Raw genomic sequence first — 27,242 nt, forward strand, 5'->3', positions numbered from 1 at the left:
ATGTGTCCAGCCGGTTTCCGATATGCACAGCAGCCGAGGGTTGGTAGGCGGGGAGTGGGAGTGGCAGTCATCTATCGGGGGTCCTTGGTTTTCGCCAGACCCCCTCTCCATGAGACCAAGTATGTTGACTGCATGTACTGGAGGTTGGGCCCAAAGGGCAGTTTAGGGATTCTACTTGTGTACCGCCCACCCCGCTGCACAGCAGACTCCCTGACCAAGGTGCTCGAGGTGGTCTCGGGCGTGCGGATGCTCTCCCCCAGCCTATTGGTTTTGGGGACTTTAATATGCACGCCAAGGCCATCCTCACTGGAGCCCCTCGAGATTTCATGGAAACCATGACTTCCTGGGAACTGCACCTCAGTAATACGGGGCCCACCCATGTAGCCAGTCATGCTCTTGAGCTTGTGTTTGTCTCGGGAGGGGAGGGAAATGATCTGGAAATGGGAACTGTTGTTTCCAACCCCGTGTCATGGTCAGATCACTACCTAGTGAATATGGACCTCTTAATGCCACACACCCTCCGCAGGGGACAAGGACCTATTAGGATGGTCCGTCCCAGACGCCTGATGGATCCTAAAGGATTCCTGAATGCGCTGGGAGATTTGGAGCCAGCTGAAGGACGGCCAGTCGAAACCCTGGTGATGGAGTGGAATAGGGAGATCACTAGGGCAGTAGACCGGGTGGCTCCGAAACGTCCTCTCCCCCTGAATAGAACTCAGATAGCACCCTGGTATACACCACGGTTGCGGGGTCTGAGACAAGAGGTGAGACCACTAGAGCGCCGGTGGCGGAAATCTCGCTCTGAAGACGATCGAACACTGGTTAGAGCAGCAATAGCTGCCTACCAGGTGGCAACAAAGGCAACAAAGAGGGAATTCTTTGCTGCCTCTATTGCGTCCGCAGAGTGCTGCCCCAGGAGGTTGTTCCAAGTGGTCCGAAGCCTGGTCGGTCCAGTTGCTCAGGAACCCATGGAGCATTCTAAAGCCTCCTGTGACACATTTGCTAAACACTTTGCCAATAAAATCAAGCGCCTGAAGAGCATGACTCCGTACGCTGTGGATACAGGAAGTGAGCCAGAGTCGGCCAGTTGCATTCCGGTTAAACGGTGGGATCGGTTTCAGCCTCTTCCCTCTGAGGAAGTGAACAAGGTGCTCTCTACTGTGAAGCCAACCACCTGTCTGTTTGACCCTTGCCCTTCATGGCTCATTATGAGCTGTAAAGAGAAGATGAGCGAAGGGATCAAGGCAATGGTAAATGCATCCTTGGAAGAGGGTGCAATGCCATCAGCCCTCAAGGTGGCAGTAATAAAGCCTATCTTGAAAAAGCCCTCCTTGGATCCCCAAGAGTTGAATAACTTCCGCCCAGTCTCTAACCTACCATTCTTGGGCAAGGTGATTGAGCGAGTGGTGGCCAAACAGTTACAGACACAGTTGGATGAAGCAGATTATCTCGATCCATTCCAGTCGGGCTTCAGGACTGGACATGGAACTGAAACAGCCTTGGTTGCTCTGGTGGATGATATGAGGAAGGCGTTGGATAGGGGAGAATATACCTTCCTCGTCCTCCTGGACCTCTCAGCGGCGTTCGATACAGTTGACCACGGTATCCTTTTAGATCGCCTGGAGGGATTAGGAATAGGGGGCATTGTTCTACGGTGGCTCCGTTCCTATCTTTCAGACAGGCACCAATGGGTGGCATTGGGGGATGAGGTTTCAGACCCTTGGCCTCTTAATTGTGGAGTCCCACAGGGTTCTATCCTCTCCCCCATGCTATTCAACATCTATGTAAAGCCGCTGGGGGCCATCATCAGGAGATTTGGGCTGCAGTGTCACGAATATGCGGATGACACTCAGCTCTATCTCTCGTTTAAATCCTCACCAGAGTTGGCTGTGAACACCGTGTCCAAGTGCCTGGAAGCCGTAAGTGGATGGATGGGAAGGAATAAGCTGAAACTAAACCCCGATAAGACCGAGGTGTTACTCGTGGGAGACAAGAGAAGGTTGGGAGATATTGACCTGGTGTTCAATGGGGTAAGACTACCCCTGAAAGACCAGGTCCGCAGCCTTGGGGTCATTCTTGACTTCCAGCTGTCCATGGAGGCTCAGATTTCGGCAGTGAGCTGGGCAGCTTGGTATCAATTACATCTAATACGGAGGCTGCAACCCTACCTTCCTATCCATCTGATCCCACGGGTGATACACACCCTGGTCTCCTCCCGCTTAGACAACTGTAATGCGCTCTATGTGGGGTTACCCTTGAAAACGGTCCGGAAATTACAGCTGATACAGAATGCAGCTGCACGTTTGATTAAAAACAGCCGTCGCCGTGATCATATTACTCCTGTGTTAATAGATCTACACTGGCTGCCAGTTGTTTACCGGGCCCAATTCAAGGTGTTGGTGTTGACCTTTAAAGCCCTATACGGTTTCGGCCCAGTTTATCTGAAGGAGCACCTCCAGCGTCACCAATTATGCCGCCCGACGAGATCAGCCATACAAGACCTTCTCTCGGTCCCACCAGTTAAAATAGCTAGGCTGGTGCAGACCAGAGAGAGGACATTTTCGATTGTGGTCCCCACCCTCTGGAATTCCCTTCCTTTCGATCTTCGCCATGCCCCCTCCCTGATAGGTTTCCGCCGGGCCTTGAAGACCTGGCTGTTCAGGCAGGCCTACGGGATCTCTGGGGTAGATTAGCTTTTAATGCTGTTATTAACTGGAAGGGTGGTGTTTAGATTAATTATTGATTGTGGTCCTCATTGGTTTTTATATTGTATTTTACTGTGTTATGTATGTCGCCTAGAGTGGCCGTTCATTCGGCCAGATAGGCGACTCATAAATTAATCATCATCATCACCATCATCATCATCATCATCCCCGGTGGAGATGGCAGGTTCACAGCTTTGCTGCACCTGAGCCAGGACCCTGCTGGCTCAGCTGGGAGTCCACCATATCCAACTCCCCTCAGCCCGGTGTAAACACAAGTTGGATTGCGCCCTTAGTGTAGGTTAATTGTGCATTCAAAGTTAAGGGTTATTGTGCAATCAGAGTTTTGCAAAGTACTTTAAACAGTGGGGGGGGAGTTGGTAAAAAATGAGGTGCTGGTACTCATACCATGGGTGCCAGCACAAAATGGCTGGTAATGGGCAGCAAAAAAGAGGGTTATCCATTGTCTCCCTTGGTATTTTCCCTCACTATTGAATCTTTTGCCATTACTGGAAGAGAATATCTGGAGATTATTGCAACACAATTTGGCTTACTAAACACAAACATTCTTTTGTATGCAGATGATATCTGGTTCAGAACCTCTCCAAGCCAGAAAAGGATGCATTTGTACTACATGCAGTGAGAATGCTTTCAAAGTGCCCCCATCTCATAAGTGTCTGCAGAGGGGGCCATTGCCCCTCCCAGTGAGCCATAAAGCTCCCAGATTCCTGGGTGTTGCTCAGTGGTAGGGCACATGTGTTCCATGCAGAAGGTCCCAGGTTTGTTTCTTGGCATCTCCAGGTAGAACTGGGAGACACCCCTGTTTGAAACCCCAGAGAGCCACTGCCAGCCAGTGCAGAAAATACATATATGAGCAGTGGGTTAAATTAAAAAACAAAAGGTAACAGCTAAGACAGGAGTTCATGATTGTCCTGCCCAAACTCCCTGAAGTCAGACTCAAATGCAGAGGTGTGCTTTTACTTTATAAGTTTAATAAAAAGTTTCATCTCAGAGTGCTTCATGAATTAGCTTACAGGTTACACAGGAATCAGCAGCTCTACGGTATTTAACAAGGCATGCCTAGATCCAGCTAAAGAGGATGTTGCATCAATTAGTCTCGTCCCCTTCACAGCTTTATGTAAGGGTGGGAGGGCTTCCTACTTGCGTGAGCTCACTGAGGACAGCACGTGCGCAAACGTTTGCTCATCCTAAAAGGGATGAGTAAAAGCCCATTGATATTGCTGCTGCTGCTGCTGCCGCTGCCGCCGCCACCACCTCCTGCATGTAGGGATGGAAAGATCCGTCTGTCTTGGTTCTCTCCGTTTCTCATTTTTCCAATGTTAAATTCAGTTCTCCACATTTCTGCAGCAACCAGTGGTTTTTTTCAGAAAAAAAATCCTCATGAAAATTCTCCACCATTTTAGTGTGAATTTCTCCAAATAAACACATTTTTGTAGGCAGTTTTGGCAAAGGTGCACATTTTAGCAAGCCATTTCTCGTCATTTCATGCCTTTTTGCATGTCATTTTCACTCATGTATTCATTTTTATGCACACTTTCCCCTAAAGTATGCATTTTTGTAAATGTCGTTTAGTTGGCGAACTGCATCCCACAATTCTAATAAATGCAAATTTCGAAGGATGGCTGAGTTTCAGTTCGCATATTGTTTCAGAAATTGAGGCTTTGATAAGTTCTGCTTGAAATGTGAATTGAACTGAAATTCTCACCCATCCCTACCTGCATGTGCATGGCGAGGTCGGCTGTCCCACTTTGCCAATGTCCTCCCCATCCAGAAGAGGGCTTTGAGGTGGCAGCAGCACAAGCGGGGGAGGGAGTGGAACTACATTGGCAAGTTCCTCTTCCTGAGGAGGAGCAGGGCTGAGCAATGATGATGGTGGTGTGAGTGAGGAAGGAGGGCTTGTAGAGGGTGGTGAGGCAGCTTCCTGAGCAGGCACTGGTGGCTCAGAGGCAGCAGAGCCTCTAGGGCAGCCTTTCCCAACCTTTGGGTCCCCAGGTGTTGTTGGACTAAAACTCCCATCAACCCCAGCCAGCAAGTCCAATGGTCAGGAATGATGGGAATTGTAGTCCAGCAACATCTGGGGACCCAAGGTTGGGAAAGGTTGCTCTAGGGGCTGAACTGTCACTGCCCACTGCACAAGAGTCTGCAAGCTCCAATACGCCTGAAGGCTCGCCTCCTGCTCCTTCTTCCAAATCCCAGTCTTTCTTCTCATCACTCCAGTCACTCCAAGGCTTTACCAGGGGACTCATGACAATGATCTTTCCAACTCAGGTGTTTTTTTATACAAAAATGTGACCCCCCCAAAATGTTTGTAAGCATTTCAAAAACTACTCTGCCAATGTCAATGCAGATTAAAACCACCATTATTATACCCGTATTGCAGGGAGCAGGGCTGTGGCTAAGAGAAGATGGGTTATACCAGCCCTGCAAAGTAACTCACTGTTGTTGTACCCATTTTTTCTAGGGGAAAAGGAAGGGAGAGTAGTTATTATCTATTTCATAATTTTGTTTTACTGGTTTTTATGTTGTATCTGTTTTTATAAAATTGTTTTTATGTTGTGTTAGAGATTTTTAAAGATTAGGCGGTTTAGAAATGCTTTCAAATAAATATATAAATACAATACCTCTGAAGTGCACAGGCCAGTGTTGTTATCCTGGCATGTTTTTGTTTTAGGGAAATACATGGCTGGGGCGGGGGCGGGGAGAAAGGAAGGTCTGGGTTGTGACGCTGATTGTAAGCACCAATGCATTTAAATAAGGGTTGGGGGAGGTGAATGAAGTCAGGGAAAGAATTTAGTGTTTCAGCTGTGGGTGGAAAGGCATCATCCAGACACAAAGTCTACCTTTTGATGGACAAAAGGCTTGCCCATTGAGAAACAATGGAGGGGGAAAACCTGGAATACATTACAATAAAATTCCTGCAGAGGCCCAGTTCCTCATTCTCTTATTAATCTATAATATGTTTGCTTGCCCCAGCTTCCTTTTCCCACTGTTCACTATTTTCAGAATATTTTCATAATTCCTTCCTTCCTCTAGCATTCTCCTCCTACATCTTGGACGCATTCTGGGGCTGTCACACCAAGCAAAGTTGTCACAGTACAGAGCCAAACCTGTTCTGCTGTGTGACTTATCTCCACAGCAAGGTCTCCTCCTGAGTTCCCAATGCCAATCACAATTACTCTTTTTCCTGTAAACTCATCTGGACTCTTGTAATCCCGGCTGTGAAAGTAGCGGCCCTTGAACTTCTCAATTCCTGTAAAGCAAGTAGCAAAATTGTTCAAGCTCAGGTTGTGTGGGTGTGTGTCATACACTAGGCCTAGCACTGTAGTTTTCAGTTTGAATGAAAAAAGTTCAGTAGTGCAACACAAACTGCACCATGAATTGTGGATAACAACCAATCAGCACAAATCTATCTCTCAGTGTCCCTCCACACCAAGTTCTCAAAGTCAGGTTCAGTTCTGTGAGCCTATTCAAAAACTTTGAAGCAAATGTCTATACTGTTCCAGAGGGAAATAACTTTTGTGCTAGCTTTATTCTAGTTGGAAAACTTCCTTTTTATTTTCTCTTTGCTTTTTACTGTTTTGTCACTTAGTTTAGCACTTTCTATGCTAATGTCCTAATACCATTCCTTTCCTTCTCTGCCCCACTGGGGTTCAGCCGCAGTTGTCTCTTCCAGATCTTCCTGAGGCAATGTTTTAATTGACAATTTTAAGGAAAAATAAAATGTGGAAAGAAATCCAGAGGTCTCTAATACAATTGGGACTTTTCTAATTAAAGGAAAAGACAAAAAAGAGGGCATCTCCAACTTCAAAATGAACAGAGTGTTTAACCTCCAAAAGTGCAAAACATCTAATTATTAAGGGTGCAATCCAAAGTTTGTGCTGCTGACACCAAGGCTCTTTGGTGTGGCAGAGCTACCACTGTATTCTCATACCTGCCATTCTTGGTGGACACAGCAGAAGGGGGGCAGGACAGTTGGGCCTCATCCCTGCACCAGCTCTAAGCTGGCACAGCAATTGGATCCAGATCAGCTCCAATGCCAGCCACTGATGTCTATGAGACCCGATCAGGATGGATCCGGATCCCAGGCTATCTCAGTCACACTCTATCCTCAGAATGGCCCCTTTGGAGGCTTTCCACTGATGGGGACAGTACCATGGGGCTTCCCACATGCACACTGGCAGCGAGCAGAAGACCAGCTCAGCTAGCAGATTCAAGCAGAGGGATGCTTCCGCTTAATCTACCCCATCCCCCAGCAATGCCCAGCACTCCAGAAAGTTTGCTATGTCTCATATGTTTGGAGTATAATATAACTCTCCATCAGAGGCAATGATCATTGCATGTCTCCTGCATAAGATGAAGAATGTTCCCTTCTTCTTAGAACATGGAATGAGCATTGCCTCTGATAAAGAGCTATATTATACTTCAAACATGTTAGGCAGAACAGATGTCCTAGAGTACACTAATAAAAAGTAATTGAAGCCACTTTGGAAGTTTGTCTGTTGATCCTTTTACTTCTAATGGACCACAAGAAAAAAAATCCCAAGCTTTAGCTGAATTCTTGTGAAACTCCTCTTTGCTTGGGGAGTACAGAAGGAATGTGGTGCTCATTTTGTGCAAAAAGAAGTTGGAAAAATAATTCTGTTCCAGACTTTAAAATCTTTGAGCAACTCATTCCTGCTGTGTCTCTGCAACTACTTTTTAAGTTGCATGCACAAGATCACACCCCTGAGACCTGCATTTATCAGCCTGAAATAACTGCCAGCCCAGGTTCCAGATTGTAACGTATTAGAATCCCTCTTCCCTCCTAAGTAGACACTGAAAAAATACGAGGATGTGGGAGCATTCTTTTGCCCTCCTAATTATGAGTTACATGGCAAGCTAGTTGTGGGATATTAGGGGGTTTGATCTTGAGCATGCAGAAACCTTTTGTTTCTCTGTATCCTATTCCTTGTCGTCTGTTCAGCACCAGTGCTCTTACGGAGCAATAGAAATAACTGTGCTAGAGTTCAGATGACGTGTAGATCAAGCTAGTGAGTTTTCCCCCATACCACAGTACTAAAAGACACTCAGTTGTGCTTACTGCTCTCCTGTACATGACAAAATGCAGGAAGTCTCTATATGCATTTCAGTTAGGGATGGATGATCTGTTCATTTCAGTTTCCCCTGGTTTCTCATTTTCCCAATCTAAAGTTCAGTTCTCCACATTTCTGCACCAGGGTGCAATTTTTTAAAAACAAAGTCTCAAAAATTTGTCAGCATTTTAGTGCCCATTACCCCTTTACATACACATTTTGCAAGCAGTTCCCTCTAGTAGAATGCATTTTATTGTTGTTTTCATGAATATATGCATACTTCCCTGTAATATATACATTTTTGTACACATTACTTGATTGAAGAAGTGCATCACAAAATTTGTAGAAGTGTGAATTTCAAAGGATTCTTTGCATATTGTTGCAGACAGTGTGAATTAGGTGGTTTCATATTAAAATGTGAACCAAACCAAATCTCTTCCCCCATCCCTAGTTTCGGGGGGAGGGTTATAGTTCAGAGTTAGAGCGCATTTCACTCTTAACTGTGCCAGTGTAATACTGTGATCATGTTCTACTCGCTGAACCAAGAAGTTCATTGGCCGAAATGGACAACCTATTCTCTGTCTAAGCATTACTAACGCCACAGAGTTGTGGTGAGGTTAACTGAGAGATAACAAATATACAACACTTTGCACTGGGAAATGCTACAGAAATGAGTACCAAGTTCAATGTTCATATTCTTTTAAAAAAACAGAGGAAAGCAGCTTGGGATTGGTTAATGGGTAACAGAGACTCTGTATGGTGTTTTCCTTTGTTGAGCACTACTGTATAAATGCCAGTGACTTGAACTCTAAAAGCCTGAGATTCAGGAAGCCTTGGCAACTACAAAAATGGCAAGGGAAGTATATGGATTTCAATACTAACGTCTGCCCACAAGACTGCGATATTCATCACCAGACCCTGCTCTCTTGTTTCATGCTTCTTCTCCTATCCTCAGTCACATAATGACCCTTGGCAGCTACAGACCGTACCTGGGAAAGAGTTCAGTGGCACATGTGCATTGGTATGGTGGCCTGTGCAAACCAAGACTGCATCAAAGACTGAAGATTCCTCTTTCCCATTAGTCTCTGTGACAACATCCCACTGACCAGTTCTAGAGAAATCTGGGCGCCTTGTTACACAGCACACTTTAGTCTGAAAACAAAGAGAACAAGAGAATGAAGCAACATTTTGAAGAAGGATCTGTTTCTGTGACCTTAATAATGACCTCAGAACATAGTACAAACATACATTTCTAGACACCAAACGGCTGCAGTCTTAAACCCAATTGATTTCATATGAAGGGTAAATCTTGATTCTCTACTTCCCAAGATATAGGTGAATATTATTGTGTGATAAAACAGTATTTTATTTATTTATAAACCCATTTCTATTCCATCTTCCTTTCTTTTGGAAAAAATAGACTCACAATAAAAAGATAAAATAAAATACAACATCAACACATCACAAGAAGGGTTAGACCCTTGGATGACAAGGGAGTCAAAACTGTGTTAAAGGAGAATAAGGAGACTGCAGAGAAACTGAATGAATTCTTTGCATCTCTTTTCACAGTGGAAGTTATAGGATAGATCTCTGTGGCTGAACTAATATTTGCACGAAGAGAGTCTGAGGAACTGAGGCAGACAGTGGTGATGAGAGAGAAGTTCTAAGCCTAATAGACAAAATAAAAACTGATGAATTTTTGGGTCTTTGCATCCACCCAAGAATTCTCAAAGAACTCAACTGTGAAACTGCTGATCTTCTAACAAAATATGCAAATTATCCCTGAGATCCACCTCCATACCTGAGGACTAGAAAATGGTCAATGTAACACCAATTTTTAAAAAGGGATCGGGGGTGGGTGGGTCTGGAAATGACAGATCAGTTACCTTAATGTTTGTTCCAGGAAAACTAGTGGAAGTAGTGGAAAGTACTGTTAAAGATAAAATAACCAAGCTTATAGAAAACCAAGCCTTGCTGAAGCAGAACCAGCATGACTTCTGCAAGGGTAAGTCCTGTCTCACTAACCTATTAGAGTTCTTTGAAAGTGTCAACAAGCATATAGTTAGAGGTGATCCAGTTGACATCGTGTACTTGCTACTTTCAACAAGGTACCTCACCACAGACTCCTGAGCCATAAATCACATGATCTTTGATGTCTGTATACTAATGCACAGAGCATGGGAAACAAGCAGGACAAACCTGAACTCTTAATACAGGAGGGTAATTACAACTTGATACGTATAACTGAAACTTGGTGGGATGACTCCCATGACTGAAATACAGCAATTGAAGGATATAACTTGTTCAAAAAGAACAGAAGGAATGAAAAGGGAGGTGGAGTTGTGCTATATGTTAAAAATATATACCACTGCACAGAAATACAGGAAGATGAGCTTGGTAGCTCCACCGAGAGTATCTGGATTAAAATTAATGGGGCAAGTAATAAAAGGAATGTGGTGCTTGGAGTCTACTACCCAATCAAGGAAAAGACAAGAATGTAACTTTTGAAAAGCAAATTGCCAATGTTTCGAGGGGGCATGATGTAGTAGTAATGGGGGACTTCAATTATCCCAATATCTGTTGGGAGACAAATTCTGCCAAACACGGCCCCTCCAAGAAATTTCTGACTTGTGTTGGAGATAACTTTCTCCTACAGAAAATGGAGGAAGCCACCAGAGGATCAGCTATCCTGGACTTGATTCTAACCAATAGAGATGATTTGGTGGATAAAGTGGCAGTTACGGGAACTCTGGGGGAGACTGACCACACCATACTTGAATTCTTGATTTTAACAGAAGCAAAAGCTGAGAGTAGCCATACGCGCACCCTGGACTTCAGGAAAGTTGATTTTAATAATTTTGGAATTATTGCATGGCACATGACCCTAATGAGAAAAGGAGTTTCTAACAAAGGAAATTCTAAAAGCGCATGGCAAACAATTCCAACAAGGAAAAAAGGGGGGAAACAGCAGAAGAAGCCAATGTGACTTCACAAAAAGCTTAGAGATGACCTGAAAACAAAAAAAAGACACATACAGGAAGTGGAAAGAAGGCCAGGCCACAAAGGAAGAGTACAGGCAGGTATCACGGAATTGTAGGGATGGTGCCAGGAAGGCTAAAGCTGAGAATGAACTGAGGTTAGCGAGAGATGCTAAAAGCAACAAAAAAGCTTTCTTCAGGTACATCCATAGTAAAAGACAGAGAAAAGAAATGGTGGCACAGCTACTCAGTAAGGATGGCAAAATGATAACAGATGACAAAGAAAAGGCAGAAGTGCTCAATTCCTACTTTGGCTCAGTCTTCCCCCAAAAAAGGGTCTATGACCCTCCTGGGAAACATGAAGGGGCAGGATTGGAGCTTGAGACTGATAGATGAACAGTCAAGGAATACCTAATCACTTTGAACGAGTTTAAATAGGCAGGGCCCGATAAATTGCATCCTAGAGTACTGAAGGAATTGGCTGAAGATCGCTCAGAACCACTGTCTGCGAAATCATGGAGGACTGGTGAAGTGCCAGATGACTGGAGGAGAGCTAATGTTGTCCCTATTTTCAAAAAGGGCAAAAAGGAAGAACCGGGGAACTACAGACCAGTCAGCCTAACATCAATCCTTGGAAAAACTCTGGAGCAGATTATACAGGCGTAAGCACCTTGAAAACAATGCAGTGATTACTAGGAGCCAACATGGATTTATGAAGAACAAATCCTGCCAAACTAAACTTACCTCATTTTTTGATCCTTGTAGACTGTGGGAATGCTGTGGACATAATATATCTCGACTTCAGCAAAGCTTTTGACAAAGTGCCCCATGATATTCTGATTAGCAAGCTAGCTAAATATGGGCTGGATACAGAGCTTGGACGATTACTTTTAAAAAGTAATAAATTACAGTTGCAATTACATGGCCCAAATGGTAATTACAGTTACAATTACAATTGCTCTGAAAGTAACTGATTACTTTACCTTTTCTCAAAAGTAATCACTACAATTACATTTCAGTTACTTTAAAAAAGCCTACAAGGTGCTGGCCTTGGCTGCTGCACATCTAAGTACCCTAAAACAACATTAATAATAAACACACACATACAGAGGTAGTAGAATAATTCTTTTATCCATAAGATAGCAATGGTGGTCTCTCTGCTGGTAAGGGGGGTGGGGAGAGAGGCAGAGGCCACTACTCAGATCTTTGCACATCAAACCAAGTGCAACCCCCCCCCCTCAGCCAGCAAGAATAATTTCTCTCACTTAACCACCTCCTGGACCCTGCCCTGCCACCAACTAAGGGACACTCACCCAAGCAAACATTTTCCCCTGAGATGCAAAAAAGTTAAAATACTGCAAATGGTAGCCAAGTGCAAACACAATATACTCACTCACACACACACACACACACACACACACACACACACACACACACACACACACACACACAGAGACACACAGACACACACAGACACACACACACAGTCATCTTTCACCTCTACAGTTCTTTACCTCCATTCTGCTGCTGCCTCCTTATCCTCCTTTATCCATGCTCTTCACCTCCAGCTCCTTTTCCCTCCATTCTTCACCTCCATTATCCATTTTTTAAAACAATTGTTTTCTCCACTCCACCCCGTCTCACTCTCCACCTCCTCCCTCGTTGCCTCCTACCGACCCATGGAGCATGAGGGAAGAACAATGCTGCACAGAAGCCCAGTTTGAGGCACATGATTTTCATCCACAAATCAGAGCAGCAGAAGACTTCCCCTGCTTCCTCCCTCCCAGTAATGCCCAAACGTAATGCTGGAAACATTACAATTACTCCACAAAAGTAATAAAATTGCTCCTAGTTCTATTACAATCAAAATGTAAAGGAATTACCCACCCGTTCCTCAAAAAAGTAATGAATTACAAGTAATTCGTTACTTGTAATGAATTACAAGTAACAAATTACTTCCAAGATCTGGCTGGATCAGGTGGATCCACAGTTGGCTCCAGAATCATACTCAAAGAGTGCTTATCAATGGTTCCTTCTCAAACTGGGTGGAAGTAATGAATTGGGTACCACAGGGCTCGGTCCTGGGCCCAGTGCTCTTCAACATTTTTATTAACGACTTGGATGAGGAGGTACAAAGTATGCTTATCAAAATTGCAGATGATACAAAACTGGGGGGCACAGCTAATACCATGAAAGACAGGAAAAAAATTCAAAGGGACCTTGATAGGCTGGAGCATTGGGCTGAAAACAACAGAATGAAATTCAACAGGGATAAATGCAAAGTTCTACATTTAGGAAAAAGAAACCAAATGCACAGTTATAAGATGGAGGATACTTGGCTCAGCAATATGACATAAGGATCTTGGAATTGTTGTTGATCACAAGCTGAATATGTGCCAACAGTGTGATGTGGCTGCAAAAAAGGCAAATGCTATTTCAGGCTGCATTAACAGAAGTATAGTTTCCAAATCGTGTGAAGTATTAGTTCCCCTCTGTTCAGCACTGGTTAGGCCTCATCTTGAATACTGCGTCCAGTTCTGGTCTCCGTACTTCAAGAAGGATGCAGACAAACTGGAACGGGTTCAGAGGAGGGCAACAAGGATGATCAGGGGACTGGAAACCAAGCCCTATGAGGAGAGACTGAAAGAGCTGGGCATGTTTAGCCTGGAGAAGACTGAGGGGAGATACAATACTACTCTTCAAGTACATGAAAGGTTGCCACACAGAGGAGTGCCAGGATCTCTTCTCGATTGTCCCAGAATGCAGGACACGGAATAATGGGCTCAAGTTGCAGGAAGCCAGATTTCAACTGAACATCAGGAGAAACGTCCTAACTGTTAGAGCCATATGACAGTGGAACCAATTACCTAGAGAGGTAGTGGGCTCTCCGACACTGGAGGCATTCAAGAGGCAGCTGAATGCTTTGATTTGGATTCCTGCATTTATTTATTCATTTATTTATTTATTCAATTTGTTAGACGCTCATCTGGCTGGTTACCCAGCCACTCTGAGCAACATACAATACAGCATATAATAATAATAATAATAATAATAATAATAATAATAATAATAATAATAATAATAAATACCTGCAGGCTACTCACTCCCTCAACCAGGGATGGTCAGTCACTTTTACTGTCCTCACTGTCAGAATATGCTCCCAGGACGGTGAGGAAAGAGGCACCCGCCTTTGAGCGGGAAGCTAGAGAGGTATCAACAGAGGTCTTGTCTGCACTCCTGGCACCTGGGCCCTGGGCATGTTCCAGCTGCCCACCCCATTTGCCATGCTCAAATCCGGCTTCCTCTTGGCAGTCACCAGCCCGGAGAGTTTGGCCTTGTTGGAGAGTTTCCCGACACTCCTCTCCCAGCTTTCCACCTTCATCTTCTTTGCTTGTGGCTGAGTCCTCTCACAGGATGTCTGTAGGCTTTGCTATTGCAAACGACTTAGCAGCACCAGGATGAGAGTCCTCATCTGAATCGGAGTCTTGCAGCAACTTCCTGCTCTGGACTTTTCTAGCATAGCTTTGGTCTCCTGCTCGTCCTCCTCCAGCTCCTGCTGCCTCTGCTGCTCCTTGTACACTTGGTACTGCTGCAGCATGGACTTGAAGTCCACGTGGGCCTGGCTCCGGTTCAGCTCCTTCAGGTTCTCCAGGACTTCCATCTCGAGCTTGGAGTCTTTGGTCCTGTTCTCCAAAACCTTCATTGGGTTGTTCAGCTCTTCATCCTGTCTCTCTTTTTGCAGGCGCTTCTCCTCTTCCTCCAGAAGCTTCTCGGCCTGGAAGTTCCGTGTGGCGCCGTGCTCCATGGCATAATCCGTGTTCTCGGGGTCTGTCTTGAAGGTGATTTCCGCAAGGCAGCGGGTGCATTCGATGTAAAACTGGAAGATGGGAAGCCCCAGGTAGGATTCATTCCGGACCGCCTCCTTCCGGGCGTTGAATTTCTTTCCTTTGTAGATGTACTCACCGCAAGTCTTGCACCTCATGTTGAAAGGTGCCATCAGCCGGACCACATACTGCCTGTCCTAAGGAAGCTGAAGCTTGGGGATCTTTGACGGATCAAAGTCTGGATGGTAGTATTTATTTAACACTTTCCTCTCCGACATTTTGCCCCTTCTCTGACGCTCGCTGCCTGCATTGAGCAGGGGGTTGGACTTGATGGCCTTATAGGCCCCTTCCAACTCTACTATTCTATGATTCTATGAGTAAGCTTAGCAGTCATGGAATAAGAGGACAGGTCTTCTTGTGGATCAGAAACTAGTTAGGAAACATGAAGCAGCGAATAGGAATAAATGGACAGTTCTCCCAATGGAGGGCTATAGAAAGTGGAATCCCCCAAGGACTGGTATTTTTAACTGTGCTTTTTAACTTTTCATAAACAATCTAGAATTAGGGATGAGCAGTGAGGTGGCCAAGTTTGCTGATGATACTAAATTATTCAGTGTTATTAAAACAAAAAGGGATTGTGAAGAGCTCCAAAAGGACCTCTCCAAACTGAGTGAATGGGCGGAAAAATGGCAAATGAAATTCAATGTAAAAAAAGTAAAGTGATGCATATTGGGGCTAAGAATGCTAATTTCAAAAACACACTCATGGGGTCTGAACTGGTGGTGACTGACCAGGAACAAGACCTTGGGGTCGTAGTGCATAGCTTGATGAAGGTATCAACCAAGCGTGTGGCAGCTGTGAATACAAGTTCCATGCTAGGAATCATTAGGCAAGGAAAATAAAACTGCTGATGTCATAATGCTGCTATACAAATCTATGGTGCAAACCCATTTAGAATACTGTGTAGAGTTCTGATCACCTCACCTCAAAGAAGGTATTGTAGAGCTGGAAAAGGCTCAGAAAAGGGGAACCAAAATGATCACAGGGGAAAAGCAAATAAGAGGTGGCATGATAGAAGTGTATAAAATAATATAAAATTATGCATGGCAAGGAGAAAGCGGATAAAGAAAATGAGGAACTCTCAGCATTACACCTACAACATCTATTTTTATAGGGCAGTGCCTTCCTATACAAACATTGTGGAGTCCAATATACTCGAATATTATTTTTTGCTGATTCAATCTCAATTTTTGATGTTATGAAAATATAGATTGATAATTATATTTATCTATTACTCTTGACTTTTTTGCTTTATATTGTTGGTTTATCAGTCGGGAATTATTTTTCTCCTTGCTGCTTGTTTTGGGCTCTGGTTCAAGCCCTGGATGTGATCCCGCACCAGGCAAGGACTTCACACAGGCACAGCTAAGAGTGCAGCGTCAGACAATAAGAGGAAGCACTGCATGGTCAATCTTTTCAAGGGTATTTATTCAGATGTATTATAACCTCTCAAAGATCAGTCTCCTGTCTCCGTGTATTCTATTTCCATGATGTCAGTTCCAATTCAGGGAATAAAGTATTCATCCAGATGACAAAAAATGTAGGTGAATCATTATTTTCACAGCATTCAGATAGACCATGAATTTGAATATTATTCCTGCAGCCCTGATCCATGTCCATGACGTGGGCTTCAGATCATAGTGGAAATTTCACAGCATCATAACAGTGGTCTTGTCATGAAGGCTGAGATTCATAGCTTCATCGATAAGGAATGTAGATATTTCAGTAGTTTCTGTCCGAAGGGGTTGTAGTGTTTGTCCATTCCACTGAAAGACCCCTTTTGAATTGGTCCAAAGTGCCTTAATTAGGTCAGGGTCTTCTTGACCAATGCATGGGCTTTTTGGCGGCATACTCAGGCAATCATCTGGTTCACTGTCTGTTAGGCCAAGACATGTATTTCTAACGATCAGGTATGTCTGTGAGTCTCCTCGTGGGGAGGGGTCAGTTGTGAGCCTTGACTCATATCTTCTCAGTCTACCTTTTTCAAAGTAATTTTCAAGCTTAGGGAGCAATATCAGTCCATTTCATTCAGATCAGAGATGGAGTCCTCAGTTAAGATACCATGTTGGAGTGATGAAGTCGCAGGCCCCCATTCCAGATGCTGTCCTTGATCACCTGAGTTATGGGTTTACTTACAGGTGTTGCTGTGTTGTGTTTGAATGCAGAGTTAGTCAAAAGCTTCCATCATGGCTGTGTGAGCAGAGCAGAAAATGGTCGAACTGTATTTATGTTCTATTATGTTCAATAGGGGTGTCTTGAGTTACACCACCTCTTTCTCCCACATAACATCATGGCAGCATAGGGGTTGGGAGAGGAATCTGAGGGAGTTTAGTAAGCCTGCACTTTGCCCTACATGTTCCCAAAGTCTTCAATTTTTATTTTGTAAAAATCCAACACATCAAATATTAAATACATAACTCTATTCACACATTAACAATAAATACAAATATTAATCTCTCTCTATATATAAAAATCCATACTCATAGTCAATAATCAATACAGTTCTGGCAGTGTACTCTTACCATATGAAGAAACTACTTGATTCATCAAGATCCATATTATATCTATTTTTCATATATTCAATCAATGGAAGCCATTTCCTTCTAAATTTTCCCTCCTTTGTCTTGTCAGGCTTAGGTGGGCAACACAGCCATTTCCAGACAGGACAGTAGGAGTTAAGGAAAGAGTTAAGCCGTTAATTGAGAGCACTTGGGAGAAACGCCCAAGGTCAGGCTGCAGCTGTAACAGATTGTCAGCTCTACACTGCGTTAGCAGTGCCGGTGGGGGCTGGAAATTCCTGGGTGGTTGGCAGGGAAGCAAAGTCCTTAGCCGGCAGTCTGGCCATAAATCTGCCAGGTCTTAGGAGGAGGGAATCTGATAAGGGCCAGGCTTGTCCGAAGTGTACTTGCCGAGTCAGAAGTCCAGAAGCGAGGTCAGTGGAGGTCCGGGATCAATTGCCAAGGAGGTCAGTCAAAGAGATGCTGCAGGGAAACTAGGTCTACACAAAGCCACGCCTGACGTTGCAGTCAGCAACAAGCTGCAGCCAAGGTGTGCCTTATAAAGAGCAGGATGGACAGCAGGTGTGAGCCCTCAGCGTTTGGGCCTTAAGGAGACAGGCCTGCCTCTCTTCTGCCTGACCTTCTGCTGTCTACGTTCTGCAGGTGAGGGGGGAGTATCCTGTTCACTGTCTGTGTCTGGCTGCAGGGCCTCTGCTGTCCCTGGGGTGCTCTGCAGCTGAGGGGGAGAAGGAGCTGGATTCTCAGGAGGCTCCTCCGTGTCTCCTGCTGCTCCTGGGTCTGCTGCTGTTACTCCCGAGTCGTTCTCATCTGAGGAGTCCTCTGACAGGGCCATGACACAAATCAAAGAAGCAGCAATAAAAGGCTTGAGTAAGCACACAGAGGTGTGGGGGTAATAGGAATGCGTTATAGTTAGTTGGAGAGAGAGAGCGAAGGAGCACAGTGTGACAAACCTATTGAAACAAGTACAGTTTCTCTTCCTGAACGTCTTGACTGGTGGTCTATTATTTCATCCTGCAGCAGGCATAACTAAGCACGCTAAAATGCTACTGGACTTCTGGTTCTGCTGGTCCATTTGAAGCTGTACACTCTACAAAGGGTTATGGGCCCAGCTCCACACCAGTAACAACCAGTTTGCTACCAGTGAAGCAAGCTTGTGCTACGCCGGACAACCAAAGGAAGCTGAGCCGGAGAGCTGGTGAGCTGTGGGAGAGCGGCAAAGCAGCGGCAGAGGATTGTGTTGCCAGAAAACCAAAGTGATAAGGAAGTCTGCAAGAATGGATGGAGTAACTTTGGCTGGCATTCCACTGGAACGTCTCTCGGAACGAAATTACTCATGCTGGCGGCTGCGGATGCAAGCCTATCTAAACAGAGAGGATTTATGGAAAGTAATTGACCAACAACCCCCCTCCGTTCCACCACCTGCAGAATGGCTACGCTGGGACGAAAGAGCAAAGTCATTAATAATCTTGGCTGTCAGAGACTTGCAACTATTACATCTAAGAGGTAAAAATACTGCTAAGGAAATGTGGACTACTTTAAGAGACTATTATGTTCAAGCAACAGCTAGCAGTAGAATAAGTCTTGCGAGACAACTATACAGAATGCAGCTAACAGACGAAGTAACAATGTCAGAACACTTAATGAACATTGCAGGCCTATTTGCAGAATTACAGGAAAGGGGTGTGGAACATACGGAAACACAGCAAATTTATATCACTCTTTCAACACTCAATGACTCTTGGAATCCTGTCATAAGCGCCCTTGAAGCGATGCCCGATTCTGGACTTTCGGTTCGATATGTTGCAGACAAACTGAAACAAGAATGGGAGAGAAGAAAAGAAACAAAACAAAGGCAAGAGGGACGGATCGAAAGAAGTGAAAGAAAAGAAAAGACTGAGATAAAGGCTTTTGGGACTAAAGCATGTTACAACTGCGGCTCCTTGCATCATCTAAGGCGGGACTGTGACTTACTGAGAAGGAGGAGGGACGGAAGAAAACCCTCACACGTGCAGTTGGTGAGTGCAAAGACAAAGGATGAAAAAGACATTGTAAACAGAGACAATAGTATGTGGGTCTTGGACTCAGGTTCCACCCATTCACTCATAAAAGATAAAAGTTTATTTAAAACAATGGTGCCAGCTGATGAACGTGAGTTTAGCTGATGGTACTAAACAACGGGTGATGGGTAAGGGTACTGTACAGATATGTGCTTTACAGACAATAATGACAAATGTTTTATTTGTGCCAACATTAACTAACAACATTCTGTCAGTTTCAAAACTATTGGAAATGGGTTATAGTGTGTTATTCAGTAACAAGAAATGTGAGATAATGAAAAAGGGAAAGGTGTGCCTAAAGGGATATTGTAAAGAATCCATGTTCTATGTAAAAGTAAATCCTACAGCACAGGCCTCACTAGTGACGCATAAGAAAACCCATGATAAATGCATCCATGAATGGCACCGAAGGCTGGGGCATGTAAATTATGAGACTGTGAAAAAGGCAGCTCAATTCAGTGCTGATGTACAACTAAAAGACTGCAAGCAATACATGCAGTATGAAGTATGTCAGCAAACAAAGGCCACAATAGCTCCAATTAACAAAGTAGCCGAAAGAAATACTGATAAACCTTATCAGACTATACATGTTGATTTAGCGGGACCATTTCCCAAAATGCAAGGTGGTGCTAGATATTTTCTCATGATTGTTGACGATTATTCAAGATATTGTCATGTAAATTTACTAAAAACAAAAGATGAGGCTGCAGAGAAATTAAAACGTTTTCTGACCAGAGTGGAAGTACAGCATGGCACATAGGTGCAACAGATTAGATCTGACCAGGGCGGGGAGTTCACAGGAAAGTCCCTGGAACAATATTTTGAAAAGAAAGGAATAAACCATGCTGTAACCGCCCCATTTTCACCACATCAGAATGGGACAGCTGAAAGGAAAAACAAAACATTGCAGGATGCTATGAGAGCAATGTTAAAGGATTCAGGCCTTGCTCAATCTTTCTGGGGAGAAAGTTTAATGTATGCTACATATATTCAAAATAGAGTACTGCATAGAACTATAGCCATGTCACCATATGAAATGTTGTACAAAAGAAAGCCCAGATTACAACACATACTGAGATTTGGTTCCCCATGCTGGGTGCATGTTCCCAAGGGAAAGAGAAAGGGAAAATTGGCTCCCAGAGAGAAAAAGGGATATGTGTTGGGGTTTCAACATGTTAATTACCGTGTGTGGGTTCCACAGGATGGTAGTGTAACACTCAGCAGGAGTGTTAGAACACAAGAACAAGACTCAGAGAACCACAGAACATATGTAAATCTAGATTGCAGTGACACAAATGGCATAAATGCAACAGAGTCTGCTCAACAGATAAAACAGGAAAGGGAAGAAACACAACAGGAGATAAAGAAAAGCAGCTCTGATTCCAGTAGCAGTGCATCAAGCACAGACACAGAAACAGAACAGGAACAAGAAACAGAAACATTAAGGAGGTCAACAAGACAAAACATAGGGAAACCACCTGAACGTTTCCAAGTATCAGCCATACAGGGTGAGACAAACAGTGAGGAAAACAAACAGTGCAAAGTAATAACAGACAGTGATACCCTGTTCATAAATAGCATAAGAGCACGAATGGCAAAGTATGCTCAAGAAGGTGACAGTGACTGTGCATATATGTGTTAAATGTGTTCATCCTCAAAAGAACGTAGAAAAGTGGGGGGAAAAATGCCTGAAGACTGTAAAATGTAAAGCAATGTAACTTTGTAACCAAAGAACTGTATACTTATACTGTAAAATTGTAACTTGCAATGTCTGTCTGGAAGGTGGGGGCTGTCAGGCTTAGGTGGGCAACACAGCCATTTCCAGACAGGACAGTAGAAGTTAAGGAAAGAGTTAAGCCGTTAATTGAGAGCACTTGGGAGAAACGCCCAAGGTCAGGCTGCAGCTGTAACAGATCAAAGAAGCAGCAATAAAAGGCTTGAGTAAGCACACAGAGGTGTGGGGGTAATAGGAATGCGTTATAGTTGGTTGGAGAGAGAGAGCGTGAAGGAGCACGGTGTGACAAACCTATTGAAACAAGTACAGTTTCTCTTCCTGAACGTCTTGGCTGGTGGTCTATTATTTCATCCTGCAGCAGGCATAACTAAGCACGCTAAAATGCTACTGGACTTCTGGTTCTGCTGGTCCATTTGAAGCTGTACACTCTACATGTCTTCCATTATCTTCAATTTTTGACTCCTCTGGCACTGGAGTTGCACTGACACAATGTTACACTAGCATATCCCTGGTAATCTACCAGGGTACAGTCCCTGACAGTAGCATATAGTATGTCCACATTATACATTTGCAAAAAACTTATACCAAATCCTAAAACACCAAATCCAAATCTAGCTGTCATAGGGCTCTTCTATATGGGAGCATTTCTTAGTAACGAATACACTGCATTTACCTTCATTACAGATTTGCATCGTTAGCAGTTCCTGCTCAATGTTAGCTGCCCATTGCTTTTTCCCATTAACACAAATACGCTTTCCTCTGGGAAGGATTAGTCTCGCTGTTTCCTTATGGCCCTGCCCTCTAATTATAAATTTCCACTTCCTCTGGTTGCTAGGTGACCGAGCATGCTGAATCTGTTCTACCAGAAGCAGTAAGTAAAGGTAAAGGTGTCCCCACACTTATAGTGCGAGTTGTTTTCCGATTCTTAGGGTGACGTCTTGTGACGTTTACTAGGCAGACCGTATATATGGGGTGGGATTGCCAGTTCCTTCCCCAGTCTCTCTTTACTCCCCAGCATAGGCCGGGTACTCATTTTACTGACCACGGATGGATGGAAGGCTGAGTGGACCTTGACCCCTTTTACTGGAGATTCGACTTCCTCCTTCCGTTGGAATCGAACTCCGGCCGTGAGCAGAGCTTCGGCTGTGTTACCGCCGCTTACCACTCTGTGCCACGGAGGATGCAGAAGCAGTAGGTTCCTTTAAAAACAACAACACCCAGAAGTGAAAATATCTGTCTTTTCCCTTCCTATGGCTGGTAGAATACAGCTGAAATACACATCTTTTTTTGAGCGTTATGCTTTTGCACACACATTAGGGGTAAAAGAAAATAAAGGGACTGTTTGCAGAAAAAAAAAAGACCAGCAGAATGGAGGAGAGCAGCTGGAAGTTGCTTGTCAGCCCACAGGAAACAAAATGAAAGAAGGGAGGAGGAGATAGTGGGTGTTGAGAGAGGAACGATTGACACACCCACCTAAAATCACTGGAGCAAAGTGTCTGCAAGCACTAGAGAAACGGATTGGAGATTTCCCCCCACTTTTTGTATTATCAGCGGATTGGGTTAGTATGGATTTACAAGGGGAAATTGAGTGATAGCTTCTGTTTGCTGGTAACGTCCTGTGAACCAGGCAAATTTAAAGGAGACGTGAGTAGCACCAAACACACAGTAAACTACCATGTAGATGAGCCAATATATGAAAATAGGATGATGTAAGTAATCCTGCTAAGCTCAAAAGAAGAGGTACTATAATGTAGTCCAATTCAAGATCTTGGTAGAATGACCAACTAGTAGACAACAGCGAAACTTATCCCTTTAGAAATATGCCACGAGTCCCACCAGTAGCCAATCCAAATCATCTCTTGCCAGAAACAGACATTTCAGTCAACAGTAACGGCATTATACAAAAACAAATACGCTGTCAAAAAGAAACAAAAAAGAGAATATACCATGCCTAAAAAGCACATACCTTGGCAAATATGTTTATATATATTTTAAAAATATCAAACACATCATATACTGCATATCATAACACACACACATATATGAAAGCTCCAAAATGCCACTGACCTGCCTAATCTGTACTGTTTAGAGCAGCCTTTCCCAACCGGTGGGCCTCCAGATGTTGTTGGACCACAACTCCCATCTTCCTGACCATTGGCAATGCTGGCTGAGGCTGATGGGAGTTGGGGTCCAACAACATCTGGAAGCACACTGGTTGGGAAAGGCTGGTTTAGAGAAACAAAAATGAAATGATACTCACTTTTAAAGGGGCATCATAATTCAAAGTCGAGCAATCTGGACTATATGCTTTGCAGGATGAATGTGACAGAGAAAAATGAATGCAAGAGATACAATCACACATAGATCCTGTACCCACCTATTTGGAAGCAAGCCCTTTCAAACACAAAGAGACTTACTTCTGAGTAGACATGTACATTATTGTACTGTAAGTTATCTATCCTGCACAGAGAATTCTTAATGAGTCCCTGGCCTTTATTTCCTGCAAAGCAGGAGATATGCCTAAGTCTCGTTGCAAAGTTTTCACATTTGGGTGGGAGGGGGATTCTTTAACATTCACCCATAATTTTGTTGTATTTTCCAAAAATCATTTTTAGGCACAACCTAATCTCAGGTGAATCCAACATAGGAAAGATGCATCCTGGTTGCTAGTGAAACGGAAGGGCAAACTAGGGAGATTCCAAGGACTAGGAAAAAAAGACAGAAGCAGGAAAAGTGCACTAAAGGGGAGGGGAAAACGTAAGCTCCTTAGGATCCTAGAGATTCCTATTGTCTGGTGTCCAAACTGCTCAATTACCAATCACAGTTCTGACTTCACTCATTGACTAATAACACTGATAGGCAAGAGTCAGGTTGGCTCATTTCACAGAAATTGCTTAGAAGGGTACTGGCACATTTTGCTCCATAGCATTCTTTCTAGGAGGGCTAGACACTTACTTAAAAAAGAAAGAAAGAAAGCTCAGATTCTGGACTACACTGAAGGCCTTTTGGATGATGGGTTGCCGAACCATGGACTACAGCCTCTTGATTTGATAGCAAAAGGTTATGATTGTGTTCTTTCATTGTCAAGAACTCTTCTGCTCAGAATTAGGTCTTTCAAGCCTAAAAGCTTACCTACATACAGGTTTATTCCTACTCCCAATGCCACTTCTACTCTTCTTACCCTGAAGCGGATGTATTTCAAAAGATCAAAGTGCTTGGCATACATCCGGAAATAGTACATAATCTTGGAGTTGTGCATGTAGTTGGGGAAGTCATCGGGGATGGGGAAGTCACTGAAGCACATCATCTCCTTGGAAGTGTTGATGATTACAGATCTATAAATGCTGGCCCGGTCCTCCTCAGGATTCTCCTGCAGGGAGCATAATTGTAGATGGCTTTTTAATGTCCATTTTGTGTACATCACCTTGGGCAATTTTATTGGAAAGGCAAGTAACAAAGTCGAGTTACATATGAAAATATTGTTTGTGCTGCTCTCTAGTCATTGGGAAATCTAGGTCAGGCCTCACAGGATCAGTTTCCTTTGTGGAAGAAACACTGGAGACTTACAATACACAAACACACACATTTGGCAAAGTATTACAGGGGCACACTGTGATGTTCCTATATTAATGTATATATGGTAAGTGTTGTTGTTTAGAAGATACATGGTAAGTGGAGTGAAAGAGGGGGAGTGAATGGGCAGTAGAATGCGAGATGATTGGCTGAGTGTTTAAAATGGCTGAATGCATAAAAGGAAGAGGGAGAGTGGAATCTGGGGGGGAGAAGAGAACTGAGTGGGTTGCTTGGTGGGGTTTAGAGAGTTGTTTGCCAGGAGGGAGGTGGAGTTCGGATTAGTATTGAGTAAAACCATATGCTTATGTGCCTTAAGAAGAAATCTTGTTAATCTTGTTAGCTTTGTTATCTGTAATAAAGACTTAATTTGGTTTACCAAAGGCCTGATCCTTGGCTGGGGCTTCACAGACCAGAAGGGAGGGTAAGGTAATGACCAAGGCTGAAGGGGAACTGTAACAAATGGTGGCAGCGGTGAAGAGAATAACAATACCAGTATTCAGAGTCTCTGGGAATACTAGTATTGGGACGTTACTGGTGGTTGCCTAGCAGGGGGATCTGTTGAGATCTGTGCTAGAGCGGGGGAAGAAACAATAAAAAAGGACTGTCCGGACTGGTGGAGTCCCTGGTGGTGCCTAGTGACAGGCAGTAGCCACGCGCAGGTAGGAACCTGACAGGGAGAGCCAGGGAAGGGCGTCACACACACAGACACAAATGCAGCACTACACTCACAACAACCTCAGAATTTTAGAATGCTATCCACTAACTCATCCTCAAAAATTATCTTGGGCAAGCCAAACTGCAGAACAAGCCCAAGAGGCACTCAGGTGTCCAGGTTGTTATGATCTATTAATGCCCAATAAGATGCTGTCCATATCATATTTCACATAATATGTTAGTATTTAGTGCCCTACTTCATGGTGGATGTGACAAGAGACAGCTTTGGTTTAAATGTGGGTGGGAGACTACATGTGTCTGCTCTAGAATAAAAAGGACTGGGAAATCCCAAAAAATAATGATATTGTTAACAATGTTTTCCTTTTGGAAAGGAAGGGGGGTTTCCCTCTGCCCAGTGCCCACCCATCCAGTCTTCTCCCCTCCCTCTCTCCTCCCTGCCCCTCCCCCAGGTCAGCTTCACCTATCCTAAGAATGATTGCATGGGAGTAAATCCCATTGAACTCAATAAACATGCAAATTATCAAACCTGCCCTCCTTCTCCCCTCCTCCTCCTGCCTGCTTCCATCCTGCTTCCATCCTTCTTCCTCCCCTCCCTCTCCCTCCATAGAGCACACCTAGAAATTTCCTAGAATATATTTCACCCCCCACTGTTTTATCTTGTGCAAACGGAGACACTCCTCATATCCACTGGAAACTATTCTGCAGAATAGTCAGTGCCATTATTCCACAATAGTTTAGGGTTTTTTTTAGTGTATATTATGCAAAGTGTTAGTGAACTTCATATTCACAGAAACAGAAGCAAAATAAAACAATTTACTATGGGAAACTTCACCAAAATTGCAAAGTAAATCAAACCATGCACAGTGAAAGACCAACCCAAACTGTGTTTGCATTTTGACCAATTTGTAGGGCAGTACAATATCTCAGAGAGGAGTTCAGGTCTGCTGCTCCCCTGGTGCATTCACTATAGCTGCCCAATTTCCCTGCTTCTTAAAGTTTGATAGAAATATCTGTGGGCTATATGTCTACACTTTCCCATGCCTAGTCTGAACAGGTACATTACACTATCCCTTCTGCTGGCTATTGTCCTATCCTTAAGAATTTTTAAAAGCCATGTTTTATGTAATAATAAATATTTATTGTTTGTGAATTTTTGTGAAAGAATTGAGGATTTCATCTGTGAGTAGAAAGCTACTGTCTGCCCATAAAACATGCTGGTTCTGCCTTCAGTTGGAGGATAGGTTAATCCTTTCCTGCCTGCTCCCTTCCCCGTGACTGAGAACTTTTAGTTAAACTTGCCATTTTCACTTCACCCTTTCTGCCCCGTCCTGCTTCTAGAATTGTAATAGTTAGTAGTTACAAATCCCCACCAACACAATCCTTTCAAACGTTGACAAGTGTCAATGTTTATGAAACAATCTGGTTTACCTTGAACCTCCAGAGCCCCCCAATGTCTTCACTGCTCTCAAAGCATGTAGGATCGAGACCCTCATCCAAACAGCATTTGATGTTACAAAGTCCACTGGAGCCACCTCCTATAATTGCAACTTTCTTCTTTGCCATGGTCTGTTTCCCAAGTTCAGAAATGTCAGGGCTAGACTAGGAAGATGAAGAGATTATTTCTTTCCATACAGTTCATACTCTTACATCTTGAATTCTACAGACACACCCATATCTCCTTGATTTGTATTGCAAATTCTTCTTTATCACACCCAAAACATAAGGTATAGTAGGTTTGTTCCTATCTGACTCTATTTCTTATTACCTATTACGGTATTGATGATCACTTGCCTGCAAGAGTATCCCCAAAACATAAAGATATCTATAGACACAAAGACAAGAACAACAAGAACTCAAAGTCATGATTCTTCAGAATTAAAGTTTTCCTTCATGGATGTGATAAATATATTATGGATGGGTAAAAAATACCTGTTACGGTTAGCCTTCTGCTATAGTCTGATTGGTATTAAATCATATGAAGATTTGTACTTACAGGTGCAGTTTGCTCCTGTTGTACAGATCACAT

The 27,242-nt window shown here is 43.7% G+C and overlaps 1 protein-coding gene and 1 pseudogene across 4 annotated transcripts in view; both read right to left on the reverse strand.

Annotated features, from left to right (window-relative positions):
- The window catches only part of LOC133364424 (flavin-containing monooxygenase 5-like), a 68,011-nt gene that overhangs the window by 21,148 nt on the left and 19,621 nt on the right, over nucleotides 1-27,242 (reverse strand). For 2 of the 4 annotated variants that reach the window (XM_061584926.1, XM_061584932.1), the window contains 4 exons: nucleotides 26,645-26,815; nucleotides 24,150-24,338; nucleotides 8,785-8,947; nucleotides 5,831-5,973 (listed from right to left, as the gene is read on the reverse strand). In XM_061584926.1, the coding sequence (XP_061440910.1) occupies nucleotides 5,831-5,973; nucleotides 8,785-8,947; nucleotides 24,150-24,338; nucleotides 26,645-26,779 (630 nt within the window). In that variant the 5' untranslated portion in view covers nucleotides 26,780-26,815. Of the gene's footprint in view, nucleotides 1-5,830; nucleotides 5,974-8,784; nucleotides 8,948-24,149; nucleotides 24,339-26,644; nucleotides 26,816-26,981; nucleotides 27,025-27,242 lie in introns of those variants that run through there. The other 2 variants (XM_061584943.1, XM_061584934.1) reach the window with 2 other exon arrangements.
- LOC133387648 (splicing factor YJU2-like) lies at nucleotides 13,869-17,161 on the reverse strand (annotated as a pseudogene).

Source organism: Rhineura floridana, chromosome 1 (genome assembly GCF_030035675.1).
Source record: "Rhineura floridana isolate rRhiFlo1 chromosome 1, rRhiFlo1.hap2, whole genome shotgun sequence".
Classification (NCBI taxonomy): Eukaryota; Metazoa; Chordata; class Lepidosauria; order Squamata; family Rhineuridae; genus Rhineura; species Rhineura floridana.